This window comes from Sparus aurata, chromosome 13 (genome assembly GCF_900880675.1).
Source record: "Sparus aurata chromosome 13, fSpaAur1.1, whole genome shotgun sequence".
NCBI lineage: Eukaryota > Metazoa > Chordata > Actinopteri > Spariformes > Sparidae > Sparus > Sparus aurata.
Genome location: NC_044199.1, coordinates 9,581,040 through 9,606,333, shown reverse-complemented (window position 1 = coordinate 9,606,333; position 25,294 = coordinate 9,581,040). Strand labels below are relative to the sequence as shown.

The 25,294-nt window shown below is 44.9% G+C and overlaps 2 protein-coding genes across 8 annotated transcripts in view; both read left to right on the top strand.

Moving 5' to 3' along the window:
* Window positions 1–2,622: 2,622 nt before the first annotated feature.
* On the top strand, window positions 2,623–7,736 carry LOC115594622 (zinc finger and BTB domain-containing protein 17). The gene is made up of 2 exons (XM_030438817.1): window positions 2,623–3,820; window positions 3,952–7,736. The coding sequence occupies exons 1-2, from the start codon at window positions 3,109–3,111 to the stop codon at window positions 4,920–4,922; spliced, it is 1,683 nt and encodes a 560-aa protein (XP_030294677.1). The 5' UTR covers window positions 2,623–3,108; the 3' UTR covers window positions 4,923–7,736.
* Window positions 7,737–10,662: 2,926 nt separating this feature from the next.
* The window catches only part of ltbp3 (latent transforming growth factor beta binding protein 3), a 43,896-nt gene continuing 29,264 nt past the window's right edge, over window positions 10,663–25,294 (top strand). For 3 of the 7 annotated variants that reach the window (XM_030438301.1, XM_030438303.1, XM_030438300.1), the window contains exon 1: window positions 12,532–13,210. In XM_030438301.1, coding sequence (XP_030294161.1) covers window positions 12,973–13,210 — 238 coding nt within the window. In that variant the 5' untranslated portion in view covers window positions 12,532–12,972. Of the gene's footprint in view, window positions 10,765–12,530; window positions 13,211–25,294 lie in introns of those variants that run through there. The other 4 variants (XM_030438307.1, XM_030438304.1, XM_030438306.1 and 1 more) reach the window with 4 other exon arrangements.

Sequence of the window (25,294 nt, the reverse complement as noted above, 5' to 3'; positions counted from 1 at the left end):
GTTGTGTCTTGGCTGAGGTATGTGCTCTACCGAATGCCAGTTTACACTTGAGTTGATTTTTTTATTGTATATTTATACGTTTTTTCTTTTTATCTCTATTTCGTTCTTGTATGAGCATTCCTCTGTGGACAAGCGAGTGTTTAGGTTGCATTACATACAGGAATTAGCGTGGGTGTGTAAGTGTGACGGGGACGCATACATATCATGCAGGGATGTGTGTGGGACGGGTATGTTCATGTGTTGCGTAATACGGGTTGTGTTTATGTATCACACTGAGAGGCACGTCTATGTTTGTCTTACTTCATGATAATTCGTGTTTATGGTGGAGCACCTGTTCAGCTCTTCTGTAGTGAGTCAGCTGCAGCTCCATGGGGAGTTTATCTACAGTCCAAATAAGGAAACTGAGACACAAACTTTTTAATGAGGTAACAGGAACAAAGGTGATGTGTCAGGCAAAATTAGCTACTTAGAACTCGGAGGTGGAGTCGCTACGTCAGAAATACTTCTGTTGTGACTCTGGAAATGACACAAATTCAAGCAGATGGTAACTGTTAGATGGTTTCTTACATAATCCCTCTCTGCCATGCACCACGTCGTCACTCTTTCCACAAACCGCCGCCACTTGGTCGGGATGGGTCTGCTTTCCTAATCAGAAACAAGTCCATGAGGAACTAATTATTTTTATATATGAAATGGGAGCAGCCCAAATGAATACTACAAGTCCTGGTTATAGCGGGAGCAGGAGACCTTTAGAATAAATAGCATGAGTGTTTGATTTGTATCATTTGTGATCATAGCAACTTATTGGCCACGTAATGCTGCCTGCTTTCTTTCTTTCTTTTTATTTTCCCACAAGTCAAATAAATCATTGTGATTTTTCATTGGCCTAAAGGGGAAAACAACAACAACTCCATGTGCCAGCTGATTCTTTTTCACTTAAAGGAGGCCAAATACATCCATCAAACTAGAATTAACAAGTCCAAGATTCTTCTTCACTTAGTTGATTTGTGAAGACGCGCTTTCATCTTCAAAACAGCTTGCTCGCTCACTGTTAACTAGATGCAGGGATGAGGCACTGCATCACAGACTTTCAATAATGATGTCATTAATTCTGCAGGCCGCACTCAGTGGACGGCATCGCCCAATGATTCACTTCATCTCTCTGAGCAAACAATATTAATGTGAAACCATTCATTTAAATTAAACATGTTCAAATGCTCAGTAGGTGTATGATCGTGAGGAACCGATCCAATGAAAAAAACTGTGTGATTCATACAGCTCATTACCTGAGCTCAGCATCATCCATTAATGGAGCAGTCTGCAGTGCCTCCTACAGCCTATAGAAGCCATGACTGGAAGAGCCAGGCGGGGTCTGTTTCTGTTCAGTTACACAACTGGGTGTGGGTGACAGGAATTAGTCCTCATGATGGATTTACAATGACCGGTTCATCTGCCAAGCATCACAAAGATCATGACATGTTTGGCCAGTTTCCCATATTAAAATATTCTGGCCCCAACATCCTGTACTAAAAAACAGGCTGCTGCTGTGGGATAAACTGTTATCTTGTCTGTTTTAGAGTTTGTATAACCCACTGAGAGGTCGCTGGCCTGCGGGTAGTTGTATTTTTAAACCCTAGAAAGTTTCATTTTAGCTTGAAAAGGACAAACTTTAGCTTTTCCTCGCAAATGGCTGCTGCACTGATGCGAAATTGGAAGCACAATTTACCCTGAGTGTTGACTTGCAGGCTGACAGACAGGACGCATGCTCCACTGTCACATGGACCCAACTCAAATCAACTAGTCAGTCTGTCAGAATTGGAGTATGCTTTAATAAATTAAACTTGTAGCTACAAGGACCATGTTAGTGCACCATGCACTAATCAGCATGTTAACCTATTTAAAAAAGTGTGGTGGTAATTTTTGATTAGGCTTGCATTGAAAGACAATATGCTTCAAAACAGGCATAATAAAATGATAAATAATCGAAAAATGTATTACAGGCTACACAGCAAGTCTTTAAAAGGTCGGATGCTATTGATTCAAACTATTAATTAAATATAAATATAGTTGCAATTTGCTAATGAATCTTATGAATTTATTCTGTTATTGCTATTATTATTTAGTGATTAATTATATAATTTCAAAAATATTTTATTCGTTAGTGTTTTTATTGTCCAAACAGACTTCAATCAAGTCTTTTATTAATCCACTCACATGATGGTGTTCTGAGACTCTGCCAAGTGTCAGTGGCTGTAAATCAGGATGTCCTGTTGTCAACTACATTAATGAGAATGCTTCATTTAATTTGTTATACCTGCTGGAGACAAAAATATTGAAATTACACACACACACACACACACACACACACACACACACACACACACACACACACACACACACAAACAAGGCCTTGTTGATCAGAGTTGGTCATTTTAGATGCACAGTTAATCCTATTTGTTCTCTAAAAAAGAAAAATGCGTGACAGAGGATAATCTAATTAAAGAGAAGGCCAAGCCACACCAATACACCAATCCTTCCTCTTTGTAATGCCTTGCTGATGCTGAGGAGGTGAAACTGCCTTCAAGTCTTCGTCCAGGGCAAAAAACAAACTGATCAGGGCGCTTCTTTGCCGACGTCATTTGTGTGCGACAGGCCTCAGTGTACAGTAAGAAAACAGTTCAGCAGGCAGAAGCTGGGAATGGGTGAGTCGCCGCTGAGGGCCATGGTATCAAAGTCTTTGAACAGTAATTTACGGACTTGAAAAACGCAGCGAAAGACCGCCGGCTCATTTCTCCTGCAGAGTTTCACTGTTTGCAAGAGTCCGTCTGTGACCGGCTGCTGCTGTTAGTGTGGAGCTAGCAGGCTAATGTTAGCGAGCGGAGCCAGGCCCAGCGAACAGTTCATTTACGCTGCACTGTTTTTGTCACAGCTAATGGGTCAAATGTAATTGTCGGTGCTTCGCCCAGTTTTCTGACACATTTCGGCAACAAAACCCGCACAATTAATCCAGTTCGTTTCGAAGGTGGACAGTGTGATTAGTAACTAAGCGTTAGCATCGCCTGTAAACGTTAGCTAACTGAATTAAAGCTAGCTAACTACATTAAAATAATGACTTCCAGGCGGACAGGCTATGCTAACATGGATTCATCTCCATCAAATAGCGGCGGCGGCTCGGTCCACAGTGGAAACCGTAAACAGAGTATCATCAACATCCCCGACAGAACCGGGGTAGAGTCCTGCTATGATAGGAAACCCGACAAGGCTGGATACGGAGCTTCGCAGGGCAACATGACTGTAACGTCGCTGAAATCACGGCTCGCCCCGACCATTCAAACTGCCATGTCCGCCGCAGTCGACACTCTCCTGGGCGAAGTGGTGCTTGTGCTCAATGAGACGCAACAAGAGCTGCTGCACAAGGAGCAAGAGAACGAGAGACTCAAGGTGCGTCTTGAGGTGTCAGAGAGGGAGCTGAAGACTTTACAGGAGTGTCTGTGCAGCGCTCAGAAGCTCATAGATCAGCTTCAGATCTCATACACAGGCCCTCAGTCAGTCAGTCAGTCGGTGTTCGCACCGTCTCTGTCCTCCATGGCTTCATTGACTTCAGGCTTGGACCGGGACCACCAGAATAACCGAAATGTTAACGGGGCTGGTGTTGACCTGGGGCTCGGAGGCTCCGTGGATGATTCGCTTCATGGGTTTGAGCCACGAGACGACTACAAAATGTGCCAACTTTCAATCCAACCAGATGGCTCTGTGACTAACCACGCTCTGGACTTTGCTTCCAATACATCGCATATGTGCTCTGATTCCAGCAGACCAGGTAAATATACAACGTCTTGGTGTTATTCTGTGTTTTTCGGCTGAGTGTGAGCTGTAATTAATCAATCTCTTACTGTTATTTGAGGCATGGATTAACTTCTGTGATCTGTGTATGTTTTCATCTGTTTTTAGATGAGAGGCAGTCTCAGGGACCAGGTGGAGCATCCAGGTTTGAGATTAAAGAGGAGCAGGGTCCGGTTTCAGGCTCTGGTCAGCCCAGCAGGAAGGATTCTGGGTTGCGTAATGACAGCAGAGTCGGTGATGGAGAGGGATCGTCCCATAACGTGGGCGACCTTGGCTACGGTCAAGTCGGAGGGGACGAAGGTTCCCAGCGTTCCTTTACTCATCCTCTGCGTCACCAAAGAACTGTCCGAGACTGCAGCGGGGGCCTGCAGCAGGGCGGGCTCGATGGACAGAAGCAACTGGCTCGGACTGCTGGAGCCGGGAGAGGAGACAGTCTCTCACCAGGCAGAGCAGAGGACTCAGCAGGACCTTCGGCCCCTGACACAATAGGGGAACCATCTGGAGATCGGCCTCACCATTGCCTCGAGTGTGGAAAGACTTTCCGCCTGATCTCCAGCCTGAAGAAGCACATCCGCATCCACACCGGAGAGAAGCCCTACCCGTGTGGAGTCTGCGGCCGCCGCTTCCGTGAGTCTGGAGCGCTTAAAACCCACCTGCGCATACACACGGGTGAGAAGCCATACTCTTGCTCTGAGTGTGGAAACTGCTTCCGCCACTTGGACGGTTTGCGCAAGCACAGGCGCACACACACGGGGGAGAAACCCTACGTGTGCGCCATCTGCGGGAAGCGCCTGAGCCGCCTGCAGCACCTCAAACACCACCAGCTCATTCACACCGGGGAGAGGCCGTGCTGCTGCCCCTTCTGCAACCGCACTTTCAAGGAGCCCGCCGCGCTGCGGAAACACATCCGCACGCACCGGGAGGAAGGCGGCCACATGGGGATCGGTGCCAGTGACGACACGGACGCAGACGCCATGGATGACATTAACAACCTCCACCCAGCAGCTCCGTCCCCTCAGATGAGGTTTGGGGAGTGGGGAGCCGAGGAGGACGACAGCTCAGTTGTGGACTGTGTGTAGATAATGATTAAAGGAGGAACTGTCAGCGTTCTCGCCATGAAACCTGCTCCACATGACAAACATGGGTTGAGGTGTAAACATGATGGATAAAGTCTCTGTTCCATGCCGTTAAAGAAGAATCAGACTACATATAACCATAGCCTCGGAGTTTATCTCTGACCTTTTCATGCTTTACACACTTAGAATAAAAATAACTTTAAAAATATCCACTGCACATTCTTCAAAGCCAAGTGTTTTTCTAGGACATTCCTCAAGCAGCAGCAGCAGCAGATAGGTTGTTTTTGGCACAGAGAGTTGCAGGTTTGCGGACTGTCCAGCATTAATTTAGAAAGTGGCAGAAGCAGACAAGAGCAGTTTCCTGCCATTAAGTGCCCTGAGCACTCAGTCAAACATCGACTAAGTCTCTGCTGCCGCTGCTGCTGCTGTTTAAGATGGTTCCCACCTGCGTTTTAGTCTGGACAGACTCGTACATGAATTTCTTTTAGTTTTACACATTAGTCGGAGGTTTAGTTTGCTGTTGAATTATTGTAGGCCTTTGAACACACATCGAGCTGCATGAAAAATTCAAATGGATGCCAAGGGGCTGGTTCATGCTGCCTGTGTGCAGAAGTACAGGGCATGGTGATTATGCAGCCGGGCATTATTGACTGGTTTATTCAGTTTCTATCTTGATAAAATGATATAATTTGAGCAGAGGTGTTGTGTATTATCTCAGATGTGTCTTGTTGTGGATGACATGACGGGGAAAGTGGTAGGGGGGGTTGTAATTAATTCAAGATTAATAGTTTTTTGTATTTGTAACTGACAAAGAAAAACACATAATCTTTATATTTAATAAGCTGGAACCAGCAAGTGTTTGACATTTGTGCTAAAACTAATAATTGATAAACAAAATAGCTGCCAGTAATTTTCTTTCGATCATTGCAGCTCTAGTCAGCTGGAAAAGCTGATTAAACTGGAGCAAAAATTAATCTTTTTCACTCTAATGCATCCTTTAAAAGCAGGAACACAAATCATTAAATTAAATGCGGTATTAACTGAAATCCTAGACAATGTCTGTCTCCAACTATGAAATCGATCTCTCAACTAAAGAATTAATGTGTTTACTTATAGTCATCTGGTTTCTTCCGCTAATCAATTAAGGAAAATATGTCGAATTCTTTTTTCCAGCAATTGTCTTGGGTTAGGGTTAACTGTGAATGTCATCGCTAGTCACTAGTGCAAGAATAACTAGTCTCTTTAGTTAATTTCTCACTTAATTACAGATTTAAAATTCCATATTAACGTAATATATACTGACAAGTGTTGTTTTATAAAGATGAGCATCCATTAACAACATTACTTTACTGTTGCGTCTAAAAATGTGCTATTAACTGACCACGTCTGACCTTTTACACTACATTTTGCTCATTTTCAGACTGTCTCCTCACTTTGAAACCGCTCGACTAGTCCCAAGTTTAACCTTCTATTTAAGCATCAAGGAAATTAGCTGTTGGGAGCATCCCTATTTACCACAATGACATGGGTGTCGCCATTACGTTGAAGTAATAATAACCACTACAAAAAGAAAAGCACAAATTGTCAAAAGTAATCCCAGTGAGTGGACATAACTGATCAGTTGAGTTGTTGAGTTTAAGCCCTAATGAGGCCATTTGCAAACGAAAAAGCCTAAAGTAACATCCAGCCTCTTTTTTTCCCCCCGTCATGTCCTCACGAAGCATGAACCAGCTACTCCTCAGTCGAAGGCGTCTCATTGTGCAGCCCTGCTCTGCTCGGTCTTATATCTTCTCGTCTCTCTGCAGAGCCCTCATCAGTTACACAATGGTAATGTTTTCATTCGAGCTGAATTTATCTGTGTCGAGGCTAAGTTTGAAGATATCCCTGAATACACAAAACACACAGGGGCATGTTTTGAAGAGGATACGGGCTCGGCAAGCTGTCATCAGCACGCACACAGATCAACCAGCTCCAACGCCGTTTCACTGATTATCAAGTCTCTCTTTGTCATGGACCATATCTCAGCATTCCTTTTTTTTTTCTCTCTCTCTCTCTTTTTTTTTCTGTTGAAGCTGCTACTGTACGTCTAGAAAGCCTCTCCTCTTCTGGACTTGTATTGTTGTTACCAGCCGATTACTAGCATTTACTAGCGGACAGACTTTGGTGCTCGCATGTGCATATCTGTTCCCTTCTGCTGGCGACAGTTTCTGTATATAAGAATGTAGTTTTTAGCCATTTTATCCGGTTGAATGAGGGTTAACATTGGTGGAAAATGTGCAACGACTGTTTTTTTTTTTTTTTTTGCTTTTTTACGACGTAACGTGCTTTAAAAACATGAGTATGCTAACATTCACTGTAAATATATATATATATATATATAATCTTATTAAGCTTTTCCCTGGTGAGACGCGACTGATGCATCGGGGTTGTCGGCAGAGCATTAATCTCCTCGGCTATTTGAGCTATACTGTAGGTCTCCATGAATACTACTCTTATGATCTCCGTGTAACTATTCTATGTACATTTACAAGTGTAAGTCATTTTAAAAAGGCACTCTAAAATGTTACTGTATACCCCGAAAAATGAGTTGCAGAGTGAGTCATATTTATTGTTTTTTTTGTATGACATACAAGGAGGCCTTTGCATGTAGGTTCAAACTGAAATGGCGTTCGTCCATAAGAAGAAGTCAGTGTTAAATGTGAACTGGATTCATTTTTTTTATGCTTCTGTGTTCAGAATATGTCCCCCCCCCCCCACACATCACATCCATCCCGTTACCTACTGTAAATGTTACTATATTAAAGGGCCTTGTTTCTACATCTTTCCTCTATGTGGCTGTTTATTTCATATATCTGATGTAGAGGGGCTTCCTTTGAACTGGATCGATGACGTGGCGATTTCAGCTCCATGCCGGAGCCACGAGTGTATCCTAATTTTAGATCATGCCAGTCTCTTTCAATCAGTTCATTTCTTTGTATCACGGCAGGGAAAACCGCAGTCACCCTGAAGGCGAGTTTTTCCACCGACTGAAACGCTGCCAAACATATTGCGGACACGCCTAAAGACGGCTCCCAAATAACACCTTCCTCCTCTCCTGATGCTGAGTAATGACAGCTGTGTTCATGCACACAAACTAGCTATTTGACGTGGCCTTCAGCGATTACGGAAGCAAAGCGGGTTTGATGTAGCAGAAAAAAACCCATGTAGCAGCATTTTATCTATATTATCAGTCTGTGTCATGCTTTCACGTTGGCGGTATATTAAACTCAGAGTCCGTATGTTGCAAAATGTATAAATTCCTCCAAAGTGCTGAAGGTCAGACGGTGATTGCGTCGCTGTGATGTTCAGATCAAGGTGCTTTTACAGCTCCGACTTCTGTAGTTTCATTATTAGACTGTGCGCAATACTTCATACTGTTAATTGTTTAGGGTGCTAGAATAATATCCAATATTCAAATTAGGTGAATGAGTTTTTAATCACATCTAGAAGATAGTGGTATCAAAAAGTGAGGTTAAAATAACTCGTACTACACTTTAGCACTTTAGTATTTTCCACAGCTCGCTTTAGACCATCATTTAATCTATCCTTATTTGTCAATGAAGTGTGAGATGTCATTTGTTTTCTCCGTGATTACAAAATCAGTTGTTGGCAAGTGAATGATCAAAAATCAATTAGAGGAGCAAACTTGATAGAGATTTAAGGAGGAATCTATTTTTAAAGCCATCCACAGTGTTTTTACTGAGATATCTACATTTAAGAAGGGCAAGCCATTCATTTAAGTCACATCCTCATTTCCATGCAAAGTCGCCTCCGTAACGTGTTCTCCGATCACTCTGTACATGTTTATTTTTATCTCTCTCTATCTCAAATAAGGTTTGACAAACAACTGTGTTCTTGCGTATCTTATTGAATGATGACTCAAGAATTCATTTGAAACTTGGTAAAGTTGCTCTAAAGATCCGAACTTGCCTCTGCATTGTGAAATGAGCGTGCGCAAAGTACTGATGTAGTATATTAAGATGGCTGAATGTTGCAATAATAATTTATGGTTGTAACAGAATCCAATGGCACGCCCGGACTTGCCTCATGCCACACCAGTGTGCCTCAGCACACCATTAGGGAGCCACTGAGATTAATCCGACAGCGTCTCTATCATTTAAGAAGTGACTGTGTTCTGCTTGTGGCCCTTTTTGACTTTCTAAAAAAACCTGTTTAATTTGAATAATCTTTAGAAGCCGGAATTTGGAAAACCATCCAGTGTCTCGTGACCCCTCAGATTCATCTGGTGACCCCTTAAAATGAGTCAAAGACCACGTATTTGAGGGGGGCAGACAATAGGTGGTAGCACTTTACACTTGTTAATCTGTAAGAGTAGAACAATGAAAATAGAAACTAGAATACACTGTCAGCTACAAACAGCAGGTGAACTTTCCGCATCACTTCTTTTTTTTTTTTTTTTTTTGCAAATGCGTCCATTCTGGTGTTGTTTAAACAAGTCTAATTAATCGTTAGAATGCTTGTGAACATCTGATATTTCACAATCGATATAATCTATCTATATTAAAAGTATCCTTGGAACCTCCCAGATTAAGGAGGTGTTCACACTGGCACAGGTCTGGCACACTCCTAAAGTGGGCTAAGTGGGCTAAGGCCAACTTTAGTCTCTGGTTAGCCCCGAGAGTGCTGGGGGCATCCCTAAGAGTCATTCATGGGGCTATAAGGAGCCAGTGTGAAACGGAGCTAAACTGAATAATGGGCTATGAGAACAGTCCCGTGCCGTTCAAGACTGTAAACATTAGTCATGTTTTACAACAGAAATGTAATCCACAGTGATTAGAAGAACAGTGTGACGCGTACAGCTCCGGGCGTCGTATAACTGGGTTAATGGTTTGTTTGTTAAAGGGGGCTAAGTTATCCCAGGGTTTAACTGTTAGCTCAGGGCTAAGTGTATGCAGCGTCAGAGGCCTTCATGTTGTTGATCGTGGTGGTGGGGGGGGGGAGCAGGAACTGGTGCAGAAAATCACTGTAACGTACAACCACATGAAGTAACCTGAAGACTCACTCGGAGCGACGCGAAAACTTGTTGCAACAAAACAGACCGCAAGTGGGATTTATGACATCAAGTTGAAGCAAGTGCTGAGGTAGGCACTTAAACACAACATATCCCAGAACCCATCAGTGGAAGCTCGCAAAAACAAAAAAAAACGACCCGGTGAAGCACCTCTGTGTTGGCGAGAGAGGGCCGGCCACGCATGTCACTACAGCCATTTTAATGCCATCAGGTGAAGAAGGGAAAGGAAATGTCATGTGACCTTTGAATGAACAGTGAAAGTCACTAATTACATTTACTCGAGTACTCTGACAAACTTGTCCACTTACTTTCCTTTCCTTTTATCGAGGTAAAATCTTGACTTTTACATGTGATCGAGTAATTATTTACTTTTTACTTTTACGAGTCGATTAATCGTTCGTTAGGATGTAAGAAAAACAATGAGTTACCGGTACTTTCACTTAAGTAAATCATCTGAATACTTCCACTGGACAAAGTTCACTCTGTTCACATCTGGTTTTATCCTCAGGTCGTGTTATTCAGCTGTTATTGTGCGCTGCAGTGAGAAACACTAAGGTTTCAGGTTTCAGAGGGGAAGTAATTATATTGTGCTAATAATAATACTCAGAGATAGTTTATGTGTGACCGACATGTGTTTGTGTTTGTGTGTGTGTTTGTGTGTGTGTGTTGGCAGCCGATGATGCAGTCAGTGTGATGGCGAGCGGCAGGGAGAAATGTGAGAGCGGCCTGTGAACTCTCTGCAGGCCCATGCAGTCATTTCCTCAGCGACTGAAGGTAAACACTCACTTTTTTTTTTTTGGACAGGAAGTGACTCAACTCTCCCTGTTTTCCCTCTCTTCCTGCCTCTTTGTCTCTTTCTCACATTCAGCCCCGGCTCATGTGACCCCCACCCCCCCACCCCCGAACGCTCGCTGCCCTCCGCGTGATCCGCACAGTGCCGCACTGTCACACCTTTTAATCGCTGCCTGTTTCCTTTTTTCATGCCAATTTTTGGTTTTCATTACTTTAACGACTTCCGGAAGGACATTTTGCACTTTGTGCATTTTGTGACGAGTACAGTTTCTATCGATTACCAAACAAGAAGCTCACAATGTTTATTTTTGGGAGTTTAAACCAACCAACAGTGAATGGAGCGCTAACATCACCTTTAACAATAAAACCTTTATTGGGCTCATCCACAGTAGGAAGAAGACCATTTTTTTTTAACAATTAAAGGAACGTTCACCCCCCAAAATTAAACTTCATTATCCACTGAGCCTCACGCAGATGGAAAGTGGGCTGAAGTTTCATTGTCAGTAAAACATTGTTGACTATGACAACAGTGTTGCAGGATTGTCCCGATCAACTGAAGTCGATGGGGACTTGTTTTAAAATGTAAAAAAAAACCAAAAACATAAAATGACCTCTTACAGCTGATCCCGCGTAATCCAACCCCTGGAAACCCCAGGATCCCCAATTCATTTGAAAGACGTCATTTATACACAAATACACAGTCGCGATCGTTCACCGGCTTCAGACAGGGCGCACGCTGACACTTATACTTTGATTACACCAGATTTTGTGGACTATTATGAAAAAATATAAGTTAAAGAAAAAAAACCCAGAAATATTTACACCATTGCGCACTGAACACGCAGAAAATGGATGTTGGGATGATGAGATTGCACCGTTTGAAGTTGATCTGGTGTTTGTGTTTGGGGTCTACTGGGAGCAGCGCTGTTTGACTAACAGCGGCAGGAAGTTCGGCCCAGCGATATCGCTCCTTCACACACTTGGGCCGAAGTCGACCTTTCTCCCACCGCCTGCCTCTGGGCCGAGGGCGGCTTCCCAAGACAGAGCCGGCCTCCTTGATCAGCTCATCCGGCGTGTTCCTGTCGGCAGTGGTGATGCTGCAACCTCGGCAGACCGCTCACATGCCTCGACTGAGGCAGAAAAGGTCTCTTCCCTTTGACCATTGCATCTGTGTTGATGACTGTGCACATGTGGATGCGTGGATGACTGGGACGTCCACCTGCTGCCTCCTTAAAGCGACTTGACCTCTGCCTAACCCTGACGACCCAGTCTAAACATTTATGAGAACGTCTGACGCTTTAAGGGACTTTTTGATCCCTGGAGACAAAATGATCGCGCGTTTTCCTCTGAGCGGAGACACACACACAGTCACTGGTGAGTTTCCTTATCGTTTCATGCATCACACACTCATAAGGAGAGCAGGAATGTGTGTACGGCAACATGTCGTATGTCAGTATATTTTTTTTCTATTTTTTTAATTTCCAGAGTGACACACACAGCTGTGCCGCTATGATTTGCACAGTGGGGTCTGTGCGGGGGCAGCAGAGGAGAGGAGGAGGTGGAGGAGGAGGAGGAGGAGGAGGGTGTGAGGAGGAATAACCAACAAGGAAACCACTTTCAGCTTTGCTTTGCTCCTGCACCGCCTGGCTGGCCCTCAGCCAGGTTTCTCCAGTGAGAGGGCTGGCTCTCTCTCTCTCTCACTCTCTCTCACCCCCTCTCCTCTCTCCTCCCCTCTTTCTTTCTCTCCGTCTCTCCCAAACCCACATACGCACTCTCCCCAGCTCAACAGGCGAGAAGAAGAAGAAGAAGAGAGAGGAGGAGGAAGAAGAAGAAGAGCGAGAACTTTTTGAGGGTTTTTTTTTTTTTTTGGAACTTCTGAAGATGTCCAACGTGTCGGTTTCGCAGACGGATCACTCGGGAACGCGAGGAAAGTGATTTTTCTTCTCTCTCTCTCTCTCTCTCTTTCTCTCTTTCCCCCCTTGAGGAGAAAACAGGAGGGAGGACGCGCTTTTTTCTTTTTTTTCTTTTCTCTCTCTTCTTTTTTTTTTTTTTTCTTTCCTCCGCCGCATGAGACGTCAAAGTTGTGCCTCGGCGAACAAAGCGGGCGCCCCTGAGCTGGAGCTTTCTTTGCCCCGGAGCTTGTGATTTCACGTGCCCGGCTCTCCGCGGAGGGCAGCGAAGGATGCCAGGATGCCCCCTCTGATCGCCCGTCTGCTTGTCATCTGGCTGAGCGTCCACAGGCTGGTGTGGTGCACGGAGCGCTCCTCCACCCGGGAGCGCTTCAAGGTGGTCATCGCGCCCCTCATCTGCAAGCGGATCTGCCTGAAGGGACAGTGTCAGGATACCTGCGAGCAGGGCAACAACACCACGCTGATCGCCGAGAACGGGCAGGCGGCCGACACGCTCATCGGACAGGGCTTCAGGGTCGGTGAGTGACGGGGTGCGAGGCTCCAACAACGCTGTTTATTTATGAGGAGGGGGGGAGGTATAATAAACCCGCTGCCATTAACTAATAGTGCGTCTTTCTAGTTGTTCCTCTGTGGAGAGGTGAGGGAGGCCCGCTGCTGCTGCTGCTGCCTCCTCAGTAATAGATTTTTTTTATTGGAGCTAAATATCACATGGTGGGGGGGGGAAAAAAAAAAAAAAAAAGTTTCATGGGCTGCGACTAACGATTATATCCACGACGAATCGATTAATCGTTCGTTAGGATGTAAGAAAAAGTGGGAAAATGCCGGTCACAAGTTCCCAGAGGCCGAAAGCAACATCCTCGGATCGATTCTTTTCTCCAACCAATTCCAACTTTTCTTCATTTACTCTCAAGAATGACAAGGAAAAGTAGGAATTCATCGTACCTGAGAAATTGGAACCCGCAAATGTTGATATTTTAGCTTAAGGAAAGGAAAATATTCAGCGTTTAATTGTCTTGGGATCAAATGATTTATGAGTCTACTGATTGCTGAAACGTTCTAACAACAACAGGATATAATGTTAGCGGTTATAGTTCCTTCAAACCCCACAGATACCACAAAGGTTGACATTTGCACTGGGGCTCGACCGATATGGCTTCTGTCATCGATTATTAGAAATCAAGGTGCTGTTCTTGAGTAAAGTTTTTAGGCACTTGACTATTTCCATTTTTTGCTACTTTTCACTTCTTCTCCACTACGTTTATTTGATGCATATATATATTATACTTTGCAGATTCAGATTATTCAGTGTTCGTAAGCTATTCATTGTGACACGTTACCAGTCGGATGTTGTCGTTGGCGGCACGTTAAGTCAGAGGAATTTGCATCAGAGCCAAAGTAACGCGTCAGTCTGAACGAAACGCTGAATGTCGGCCAGAGCAGGTCACCTAATTTGTACCAGACGTGGCATTATCACTTTCAGATTATCATCCGCCTTTCAAATCGGGAGGCGGAGAGGTCAGTGGTGGCATTTTTACAACCCGCCGCAGTTTGAGTCCCACTGTTGGATATCTTTAGGGACACCTGGAGTCATTTCAACCCATGATCACGGTGATCAAAACAGGTATTTTAAGGCAAAACCTGGTTCTTTTACTAACCCTAACCAAATGCTCTTTGTGAGTAAACCTTGCCGGAGCATTCACACAGGGTTGTGACAGGAGAGGAACTGAAAATTCAACCCAAACAAATGTAAAGTTGGGACATCCAAACATCCATTTTGAAACCTATCTGTGTTTTTTCACCATCGTACTGGGTTGGGTTGACGCACCACGTGGTAATCTCAATTCAGCGATATTGGATCTCAGGAGACAACACGATCGTGGGTTTTCCTCTGAGCGGAGATAACACAGTCACTGGGGATTTTCTTTATCGTCTCATGCATCACAAGCTCAAAGGAAGACAGGAATTGCAACATTATTCTGGGACAATAACTACGCAGAATGGTGGATTTAAATTGTACGTTCGCAAATTGCCAGTATGAATCTCCATAAAATGCGAGTGAGAGATCTATTACCAAGGCCCCGTCTGATGTTATGACGAGACAGTGGCGAAAAAAGTATTAAGACCAACTCCTTTATTGAGTAAGATTGGTGACCTTTGCTCCGTTACAAGGAAAAGTCCTTGCTCCCAGTGAAAATAGAGAATACCGTATGTCTCATGTGTAAAACTTTTCCCTGCGAAGACACCAAGAACCTGTCAGATCAGTGAAAGTCATGAAAAGTGAAGCAATGAAGACTGAAGTTCAAATCACAAAATGGAACCTGAGTAATGTTTCTCTTCTTGGCACAAACATGTACCGTGACCTCCTGGGAGTGGTTATCACCAGCCAAAATATCCGCAAATATCGAGCGTGGCTAATCTATTCGCCCCTTTAATCCCTTAAAAGTTCCGCTCTCCTTTATGTCTCGCATCGATTAGACGCCAGCGACTTCGTGTCGTAAAGATTTATGTCAAGTGGGAATAAACGCTGCTCCGCAAATAAAAAGGTGGCTGAGATGAGGTGAGCTGGGTTTGCCCCGTCGCTGGAAAATGTTCCCATGTTGCATTTTAATTACCGAGGCATGGCTCATTACATGGCGCATAAATGTACTTTTAACATCTATACTTTCCCCTCAACCGACTCCAGTGTCAGGCATGAGTGGAGCCTTTCTGCGCTCTATCAGATCAGCTGTGGTGAGACGTGGAGCCGTGAAGTCTACGTCAGGCTCCGGCCCGGGACTGTATTTCACCCGTCCTCTTTTTCTCCCTGTGCTCATGTGTCAAGATGCTTAGAATGGAAAATGAGATGTTGATTGTTCGGCTGTGATAATGAGAGTTCATTACTGACGAGAAGAGATGAGCCACATTTCTGTAGTGCGGTCACCGATGGCCCGAGTCATCGGTCTCTTTGTGTCAGCAGCAGATGGTAAATATTAGTCACATTATCATTTTTTTTCTTATCAGGATAATTTAACACAGATTGATCTTAACCCTAGATAAAAGCAACAGCTCCTCATTTCGGTGGACAACACTAAATCAGAGACTCCTGTTTCTGTATTTAAAACTCAGGTTTATAACTTTAATAGCCCCTCTGTTAATCTTTAAACCCCCTGTTTAAGGTGTTTATAACTTTAAAACCCTGGTTTCCAAATTCAAAACTCTTGTTTCTATATTTAAACCCCCCTTTTTCTACCTTCAAACCCCGGCTCTATGTTTAAAACTGCTGTTTATAACTTTAAACCCTGGTTTCTAATTTTAAAACCGTTTCTGACTTATAAACTCTCTTTTCTTACCTTAACACCTCCTGTTTTCCCCATAAATTCAAAGTGACAAGACTTTGCCAGCCGCTCTGGATGCTCACACGCTTGTTTGTGTTTGGATTTTAAAAGGGAGGCTAAGATGTCAGTATAAGTGAATTAAAAATGGCTCTTAAGCAATTCATTGTGGTTATGACTGGCTGTAAAAATCCTAAACAAGTTATCGAATATTAGTTACACAGGTCCCCTCACAGTCAACACACACAGTTTTGCAGTAGAAAGCAGTTGTAGGTAGTCATACAGATGTAGCCTCTCCAGCTGTTTTGCCCACGTGGAAGTAAGCAGGCTGGATTTAATGGAGGTCAGGTGAATCCTTCCAGTGTCTCTGTGACCGTATTGTTCCTCGTCCACACTGTGTGGTTCTGTAGATTCAGAGAGTCGACTTGGTCACCAGTCCGTCCTCTTCAGCTCCCGTTTCCTCGCGGTGCGTCACCTTTTTGGAGCTTCTGTGTCAAATAATTGAAGAGAGGCATCTTAAATTCCTGGAATACCTCCCTCTGCTTCACATTTGGTCTGAATAGTGAAGCCGCTCCGCAGTCACCTGTCTTCGCGCACGAAGCATCTGAAAGGATCCTCGCCGAGTGCACGAGGTTCTGCAGCAGGAAGCTCGCAGAGGAGCCATGTGTTGTGCAGTGCGGGAGCAGGAATGTGCTGCAGACAAGTGGAAATTTCTCTCTCCCGTGTTAAAACGGCCGTGGCTGTAGCAGCAACAATATGAAGACTTTTCCATATTTGTCCTGTTGTGACATCAGCGCAGCGAGGCCGAGGCCCAAGCTGAGCAAACGTTCAGAGGCTATGTAGTTCGTGCCGTCGCGTGGAAGTACCTTCAGTACGTGTGCTTCAGCATGTGCGAGGATTTCTACTGTGAAGGATTTGGCCAGAATTTGGTGGACGGGCAGGCCGAGGGCCAAGAAACAGCTCTGGATCTGGGATTTCAGCCAATGGATGGATGTCATCGTTATTGCCATAGCTTTGAAAGCAATCGAGTGAGAAAGTTCTCTTTTGACCTTCATCGGGCTCGACTGACGTGATCAAGTGAAGGGATGAAAAACTCAAAATCTGCTCCGGAATCTTTTCAGATTTTAGAGCCTGAGGAAATCTTGACAGAAATGGGTTCAAGCCAAACTCGAAGTTGAATGGAATCCTGGGGTTAAACATCCGTAGAAAAAACTGGAGAACATGTCGGCGTTGGCAGAGGAGTTGTCTCCACATGGTTTACTTCTTCTGGCCAGCTGTCCAGAAACCCAACGTGTTCCATTTTCAACGACACGAAACGGAGAAAAACAAGCGAATCCCAGATTTAAAAGGTGTTGCCGACCAATGTTCTGTGATATTTTTAGTCGTGCTAGCGGTGTGGCTCTGTGGACGGCAAATGTCACAGTCTCTTTGGTCCAGACTGAAATATCTCCACAACTTGCCATGAAAATTTGGCAGAAACATTCACACAGGCGTTTAACCAATCAGTGTCCTTTGAGGGAACTACTTGCAGTGATAGTGCATGGTTTAGGTGTGAGGACCAGCTGGAGAAGCAGTTGTTTGAAACAACAATGGTGGTTCCTCAAGAGTTTAGCATAGCTGCTGTGGCATCTGTCATAGAACAGAATATATTTCATTGAAAGAAGAGCGAAGAATAGCACTGAAGGCTTTTCTCGTTGAAAAATACGGTTTTCGAGTTTGATTCACCAACTGCCTCTGATGGAAGCACCCTCCCATTACTAGTTCATAAGGTTTATTGATCGGATCATCAAATACAGCAGCTTGGTCGGCGGCCTTCAGCTTGAAACTACGACACTCTACCTCCCCCTCAATAGTCAGTTTTTCTACATCTGTATACACTTTCAAAATAAAACCTGCCAACAAACCTTTCTCATATAATGACCTATGTTGACTTTTTGGACTGTTTGGTTAGGTTTAGGCACAAAACTACTTGGTTATGTTCTGGAAAACACAACTTACATAATGTCATGTCAACACGGAATGCAAACCCAAGGGGGGGGAAGTCCTGTGTACCCAACTTGGACTTTTTAGCTCTTGAAAGCTCTTTAAAGCTCTAGACAGTGTCAAACCTGGATGATTATGGTGACTGACCAGGCTCCTGTTTTTGACGCGTTGGGAAGTTCAAACAGCCTGGATAGACACGTGGTTCATCCAATAACGTGCCAAATATTTCTTAGAAGTGCCCTTTCCAAACAGTTTCTAAGGACGACTTCCCAGATGGTTCTGTGTATCAAACCATCTGGCACGTCAGGTTATCCATTAACACCAGTCATCTAAATTATGTATATGTAATCAATGACATTGTGCATCTGTTATTATGTCGTCCCAGACTGGACAGAATAGCTACGAGCCCGGTGTTCAGCAGAGCAGATAGTCTCAGTCTGGATTTACCTGCTGTCCATTAAGGACAAATCACCTGAACGACATCACATCACAGCGGTCCGCCTGTGTTATCACGGTTTTATATGTGTTATCTGATTTTTCGTTTGACTACATACGCTGTTACTCATACTCTACATACTTCCCGTCTGCATCGCATGGAGGCTGCTGCGAAGAAAGCTGAAATATGCCATCAATGTTGCGCTCATGCGTCTCCAGGTAATCCACATTTGTCTTTAATATTCATCTATTATTCACTCTGCGCTCCCTAAAACGGATGAAAGCGTTGAAACTTTGCAGCGTCCCAGGCGTGTTGGCACGCAGAGAAGAGTTTAGAGCGCGTTTTTTTCTTGGATTCCACGTCGTGCAGTGTTCAAGTCAGGTATGAAATGTATGTCAGGACTAAAAGAATGAGTAAGTCTTGCGGGGCGAGAGATGAGTAAATCACAAAATTATGAAAACTTGCACGCTCATTCCGCTCCTTGTCCCTGTGTAACCTGATGTTGAAGACTTTCTGTGTAATTATCTCCATGTGTTTGGTTGACAAAATATCCGACGGCCATCTTAATGTTTTTTTTTATTTTTTTTTTTAACCCTCAGCACTTGAAAGCCTGGTGTAAATTGTAGGATAGAGAGAGGAGGAGGAGGTGCAGGGCGCTTTATTTTGATCCTTGGTGACTGTTTTTGTTTATATGCAAGTTATGTTTTCAGTAGGCATCAGGGCAATCCTTTCAAAATAAAAGTGGTCGGATAAAAAGCTGTCCGTGCCCATGCCTTTGGTTGTGCCCAGTTCTTGTCGTTGCTCGCGCGGAGACATCTCATCTGTCAGCTGCTTGCCCCCCCCCCCCCGCTCTGCCTTCTGTGTCTCGTCTCTCTTCTGCATCTCAGCAGCATCTCCACATTATCAGGCCTCCCGGTCGTCCGGCCTGCTCTGGATTCTGATCTTCCTCTGGAATAACTTAAAAAGCCCAGGGCCTCATATTTCACAGGAAGTGGTCTTATCACATCTAAGTCTGGGCTTGTCTCCCCTAAAATGGGCATCATGAGAAGTGGATACGGCTATTTCAGGATTTCCCATGTGGTTCTGTATTTAGAGTAAAGTGACAGTAGTAGCCCTGTGGTTTGTTTTGGTTTTCCCTTGGCATGGGTCAGAGGTCCATGGGAGCCTGAAAAACGAAGTCAAGTCAGTCAAGTACAGTAAGACGGGGCCGGTTCTGCTTTCTCTCTATTTAGGAGGGGAGTTTATTTTAACTTTCAGAGCCCTCGGCTCTTCCCCACACGCTCTCCCTCTTCTCTCGTGCCAGGCTCTGGAGAAGGCGGTCTGACACGGGGCGACCAAAAACCGGCGGCACTCCGGGTTTTATGCCACAGGTTGGACTGGACTCAGAGGCAAATGCTGGGCACGGCTCCCGCGCTCACACCCTCTCAAAAACACGCGCACGGGGGAGGCCCCATGCACATTCACTTGCAGCTTATTAATCGCGAAAAGCTTCTTACTTTTTCCGGCGAAATGCACGTTTGTGGCGTGCGTGCGTTTGCAGGCTGATCCCCCTGTCAAGGCCGTGTTTTAATATTTATGGATGCACATTCTGTCACCTCTCCCTTGTCTATTTATGCATGTCGGGAAAATAATACACGGGGTTATTTGTAGTCGGCCCGTCCTCATTAACCTTTTACCACTGTTTCTCAAGTGGGAGCTATCACCATGTAGACCTCTCACACGCGCTATGATAAGTAGTGTGTTCTGACTTGTCTGTTTTATATCGGATATGGCTGTCATCTTTTCGGTCACTTTAAAAAAAAAAAAAAAACGAACAAAGATGAAATACAATCCAGCTGCACTTCACAGGAGACAAGTGAAACCCCTAAAAAAAACTCTGTTCCTCCCTGCCTTTAAATCAATGTGAAACCCGCTGATGCGATAAATATGTACAAACTCTAAAGGTTTCAAATCCACAGTCACTTCATTCCGTGTTTACATTTGTCAAGGTTTGCGCCACAACACTCGTTCCGAAAGAAAATCCGCGCGATCTGAGCGGGAGTTTCCCGTGAAATCAGACCCCTTCATTTCGTCGATTTCTGCAGAGAAAACGGCCCGATCTGCCTGTCAGGTCGAAAAGAAAGCACAACAGTAAATTAAGTCTGGAAAACAAAGCAGCAATTAGGTGTGTTTTGGACCGTCACAAGGGAACAGTGTGTGTATTCGCGTGTGCCTAAGTGTGTTTGGTGCTCAAGAGCAGTGTACTGAACCCAGCTCAAACAAACAGCCTTCTTTGCCATCTTTAACACTCTCCTCCCATTTGCTTAGCGAGGGGGAGAAACGGAGCAGTTATTTAAAGCCGCGCAGAGGAATGCGAGCGCTAGGGACTGCACCCACACCGTTGCAGGACCCTGTAGCTGTAGCGATTAGCCAGGGTAAACAGAATAACACGGCCTCTGCCAGTGCTGCCTGCCGCCACGGCCCCGCGACTGTGCACTCTTCTACAGACATTACCTGCCACGCGCTCCAGTGCTGAGTGCTGAGTCTCCCACAGGGCAGGTATCTGACATAATCTCAGCAGAGCACTGTCAGCACTCTACCTTGCCTGCCCTGCGGCCCCTATAGCCAAGGCTTTTTAGACACTCATTACATGACATCATCCGCATTTGTGCCAAGATCCTGCCTGAATCTCTGGCTCCCTCTCTCCACAAAACATCTCTGCCAGAGGGGAGTCACGGGCGAACGCTGGACCCGTGCCCACCCAAACGCGATGGAAACCACACCGCATATTTCCGTGACATGCGAACATCACATTGTGCAAGGCAGAGTTTGATTTAGATTTGGATAATTGCGAACCTCCTCGCTCAGATTTGTCCTGATCCTGCTGATGATGGCTCGGGGATCAAGTGCTTGAAACTGCTTTAAATTGTAACTGCATTGCTTTCGTAATACTTTTTTTTTTATACGCTCAGCCAGGTTGTATAGCCTGATGGCGTAACTGATCTCACCATTGTTGGTGAACATCATAATTAATGTTGCTCCAGGACCAGGATCGACTGACCAGAAGGCGATGAAGTCCACATCTAGAGAAAGTCCTTGTGGCTTAATGGGTTAAGTGTGGGACTCTCATGTAGGGGACTGGGCTTTGTACCCTGTTTGGGACCTGCTGTCATACTGTTCACTTGCTATCTTATCTTTCTTTTCATTACTCTGTCACTATTTGGTCAGGTTTTGGCATCAAACATACTCGGTAAGGTTTAGGAAAATATACGTGCACCACTTCACAAACTCTGTGAATTGTGAAAACGTGTTTTTAAAGGATAACTTCTCCTTTGTGCCTTTCCCCCCCCCCCCCCCCCCCGCCCACTCTGCAAAGCTGTGACATTACCAAAACACGATTGGTGAGCTGCAATGATGGTGCTGGAGAAACATGTATTATCGTGTTCCTCGGCATTATCACATTATGCTAAGCCTGCCATTTTCCCCGTCTCTTGTGGGATACAACAACAGTATTCTCCGAGCTAGCAACCCACACGGTGAAAATTGCAAGTTCCCCTAATGCTAACCTTGTTGCTAACAGTCTGAAACTCAAACAAGCTAACAGCAGTTGCTGTTTATTCGCAGGTATGTAGCCATTTTAATGCCGGGGCTTGCTTTCCCACGTGCAAATGTTTTGCAGGGGCGCCGTCGCTGATTGTGATTGGTTAAAAGGATACAAACAAGCCATAGTGTTTCTTTCCTCTCGTACTACAATGACAGTTGATCCAGTCAGACCCTTCTCCAGCACTGACACAGTGCTGCCTGCTATGTCTAAAGCACTACATTACAGTACAGGTGACACATTTTAAAAATGATGCTTTGTGGTGTTTTTTCTTCAAATTGTCACCCTAATGCTAACCCTAGAGCGCTGTGATGAATAAAATGTGTGTTTATGGCACGATAACATCTGATTTTACGTGATGAAGTGAAATTACCGCCATGAGAATGCTCGAAAACTGCCTGAATTCAAGTATGGAAAAGGCTTGGGAACCCTGGTGACTGCTTCAGAGTCTGCTCATGGTCACCATCCAGGTTCTGTAAGGTTAACAAACTGTTGTTTCAGGCTGACTGTGAGAGGTAATGAATGCCTTCGGTGACAGCGGTCAACTCTGGCAAAGGGCAGCATTATTGTTTGGATAGCTGAGGCCGAGGCCGGAGCACAGAGATTTTCTGCGGGGTGGGGGGTGGGGGTTGGTGGGTGGGGGGAGGAGGAGGGATGCGTACGCAGGTTTGTGTTTTCAAAAGGCAGTGATTATGTCATTTACTCCCAATGTCTGGCCCGGCTGCTGGAGTCTGACCCACTTCATACGTCGCTCTCTCTCACTCCGTGTGGTATGTGGTCTCACAGTGCCAGTTGATGGTAGGCGTATTTGGGGATGCGGTTTCCTGCTTTGGAGCTGACGGTGAATGAGAGCACGTCATATGATCGTCCCCTATTCTCTTTTTAAACAGTGGCTAGAACTGTGTTTACTGTTTTTGGGGCCCTGGGTTGTTTAGTCATGGTACTCCGAGGTCGTGAAAGATGCCGTTGGATGGTAGAAAATACTAAATATAGAGGAATACTCACAGAAATGCTTTTTAAACACAGATCGAACGAACCTTATGAGGATAACATTGAATCAAATTACTGTGTGATGTGAAAAGGTTCGCTTGTAGTGCTTGAACCCACTGAGAATGAACTCCAGCTCTGTGCAGCTTTTCTGTTGGCACTGCCGAACCCAACCGTTTGATCACCAGTTTAAATCAGCAGAGTTGGGCGAAAGTGTGTCTGACCGCCTCCGAGTGGGTTGCAGTGACGTTAGAGTGCGCGCATCTTGGGTGGTGTGAGATATTTAAAAACCTGCATCCTCATCCCTGTGGAACCTGAACGTGTTCGTTGGCAGATCAGGACTTATTGGTAATCATCTCCATGTGTTGGGCTGGCAAAATATCCAACGGCCATCCTCATTTATTTTTTTTTTGTTTGATCCTCAGCACTTGAAACCCTGGCGTTAATTGTGGGACAGAGAGAAGCGGAGGAGGTGCAGGGTGCAAAAAGAAAGATGGAAAAAAGACTATTATGTGCTTGTGTTTCATTGTTTGGTGGTATAAAGGTGAATTTATGTCGCATGCCCAACACAAAACGTCAGAAATCGCCAACTGGCTGTTGAAGAAAGTCGAGACACTCGGCAAGTGACATCCACGAGTGCCAAAAAAACATTCTTCAAACAGATACCCGTGCTGCATTGAGTGCGGCGCGTACGTGCAAGATTAAATTGCCGATGCCATCCTCATAACTGGAGATGGTTAGCTCAGCGTATCTCAAACACCGGAAGCAGAGGGGGAAACAGCTGAAGTTGGCTCACTCTGAAGTTGACAAAATACCAGAAATCTCTTCAGCTCATTAACCACCAACCAAGACAACCTGGTGCAGCGACTTCCTGAAAATCCCTGCCGGCAACTTCACGGTGATGACAGGATGTGTGATATGACGATGATAAGACGTCCATCGTGTGCTCACGGATCAGATGTAAAAGTTTTGAGGGAGAAAGATATTTTTGATTAAAAAAGTGAGATACCAAATGTGAGAATTTCCTCTGTCGGAGCTGCTGAGTGAGTTGCAGTGTGTAGCACAGTAGAGTGAGTGAAATAATAAAACTCCACCAGTGGACTCATTGTGGTGCGGCCATGTGTATTTCTGAATCAGCTGACGTGACAGTGAAAGTGGTCGGCCGGCTGACCAGAAAGTGTCGATGACGGCTGTTTCAGACGCCCGCCGATTCCCGGTGGAAGTGACTCACTGAGCGTCATCGCATCTGGGCTCATTGGTGTTTTTTTTTAATCCTGGCCAGAACATGACCGTGTTCGAAGAACGGGACGGATCGGGCCGTCGTGCCATGCGTATGGCAGGGGGGGATGATGCGAGCAGTAGCTTTCAAACCAGTGAGCTGAGGAGCTTTTGAACTGTGGTTTGTAGGGCTGTAATTTGTTGTTTTTGTGTCGGGAGGGTGCGGCTGCGGCTGAAAGGACGCCGTGGAGGGAGGGGGCTGATGGATGTGTCATCTCCAGACAGACAGGAGTGAGTGGGTGGGTGGTCACAGGCCACTTGGAGGGCAATTTTTACTTAGCTACTTTTTACTCTTTCTTTCTTTCTTTCTTTCTTTCTTTCTGTCAATGAAAAGTGTGTGTCTCAGTCTGCCTCTGTGTGCTCTCATGGACATGGTTTTTCTTTTTTTTAAGCCCGGTCCTGTGAGTTACACCAGGCCTGCTTACTTAACGCTTGAGGAATGTCCAGTATGTTTTTCCTTAAAGTTAAAAAAAAAAAAAAAAAAAAAAGCGTCTGGGAATCACAATAATCCCACTGAAACATCACATCTCTCCTTCTGGCCTCTCTTTGCCTTATTTCCCTTTACTTTCACTCGACATTTGCTATTATAATATATCGCTATTTACAGTGTGACAAAGTTATTCTCCTCCTACCAGCCCGTGCTGCGAGGAGATCTGTCTCCCTCTTGGAGTGGATCGTGACACCGCAAAGAAGGAGCTCTCACTCGTATGTCACTTGAAACACTCTGACGAGAAGAAGCCTGAAGACAAAGACTTCCACACCCCCCTTCTTTTGTCTTGGATCGAACGCTGCATGGGAAAATTATACGCTTTCCTGGCTGTCTTGGAAGATATCTGCAGTTTTCAAAAGCCGTGACAGCGCAGGATAAAGTCCACAGCGAATGTTCTCCTTGCTGACTGAGCCACGGTATAAATGAGGCTTTATATTCAGTGTGTCTTCGTTCAAACCCCTTAATTACCGTTCCTCCGTTTTGTTTAATGAGCGCATTCAAAAAATAAAGCTAATGATAACAAAAACGTCTTAGTCC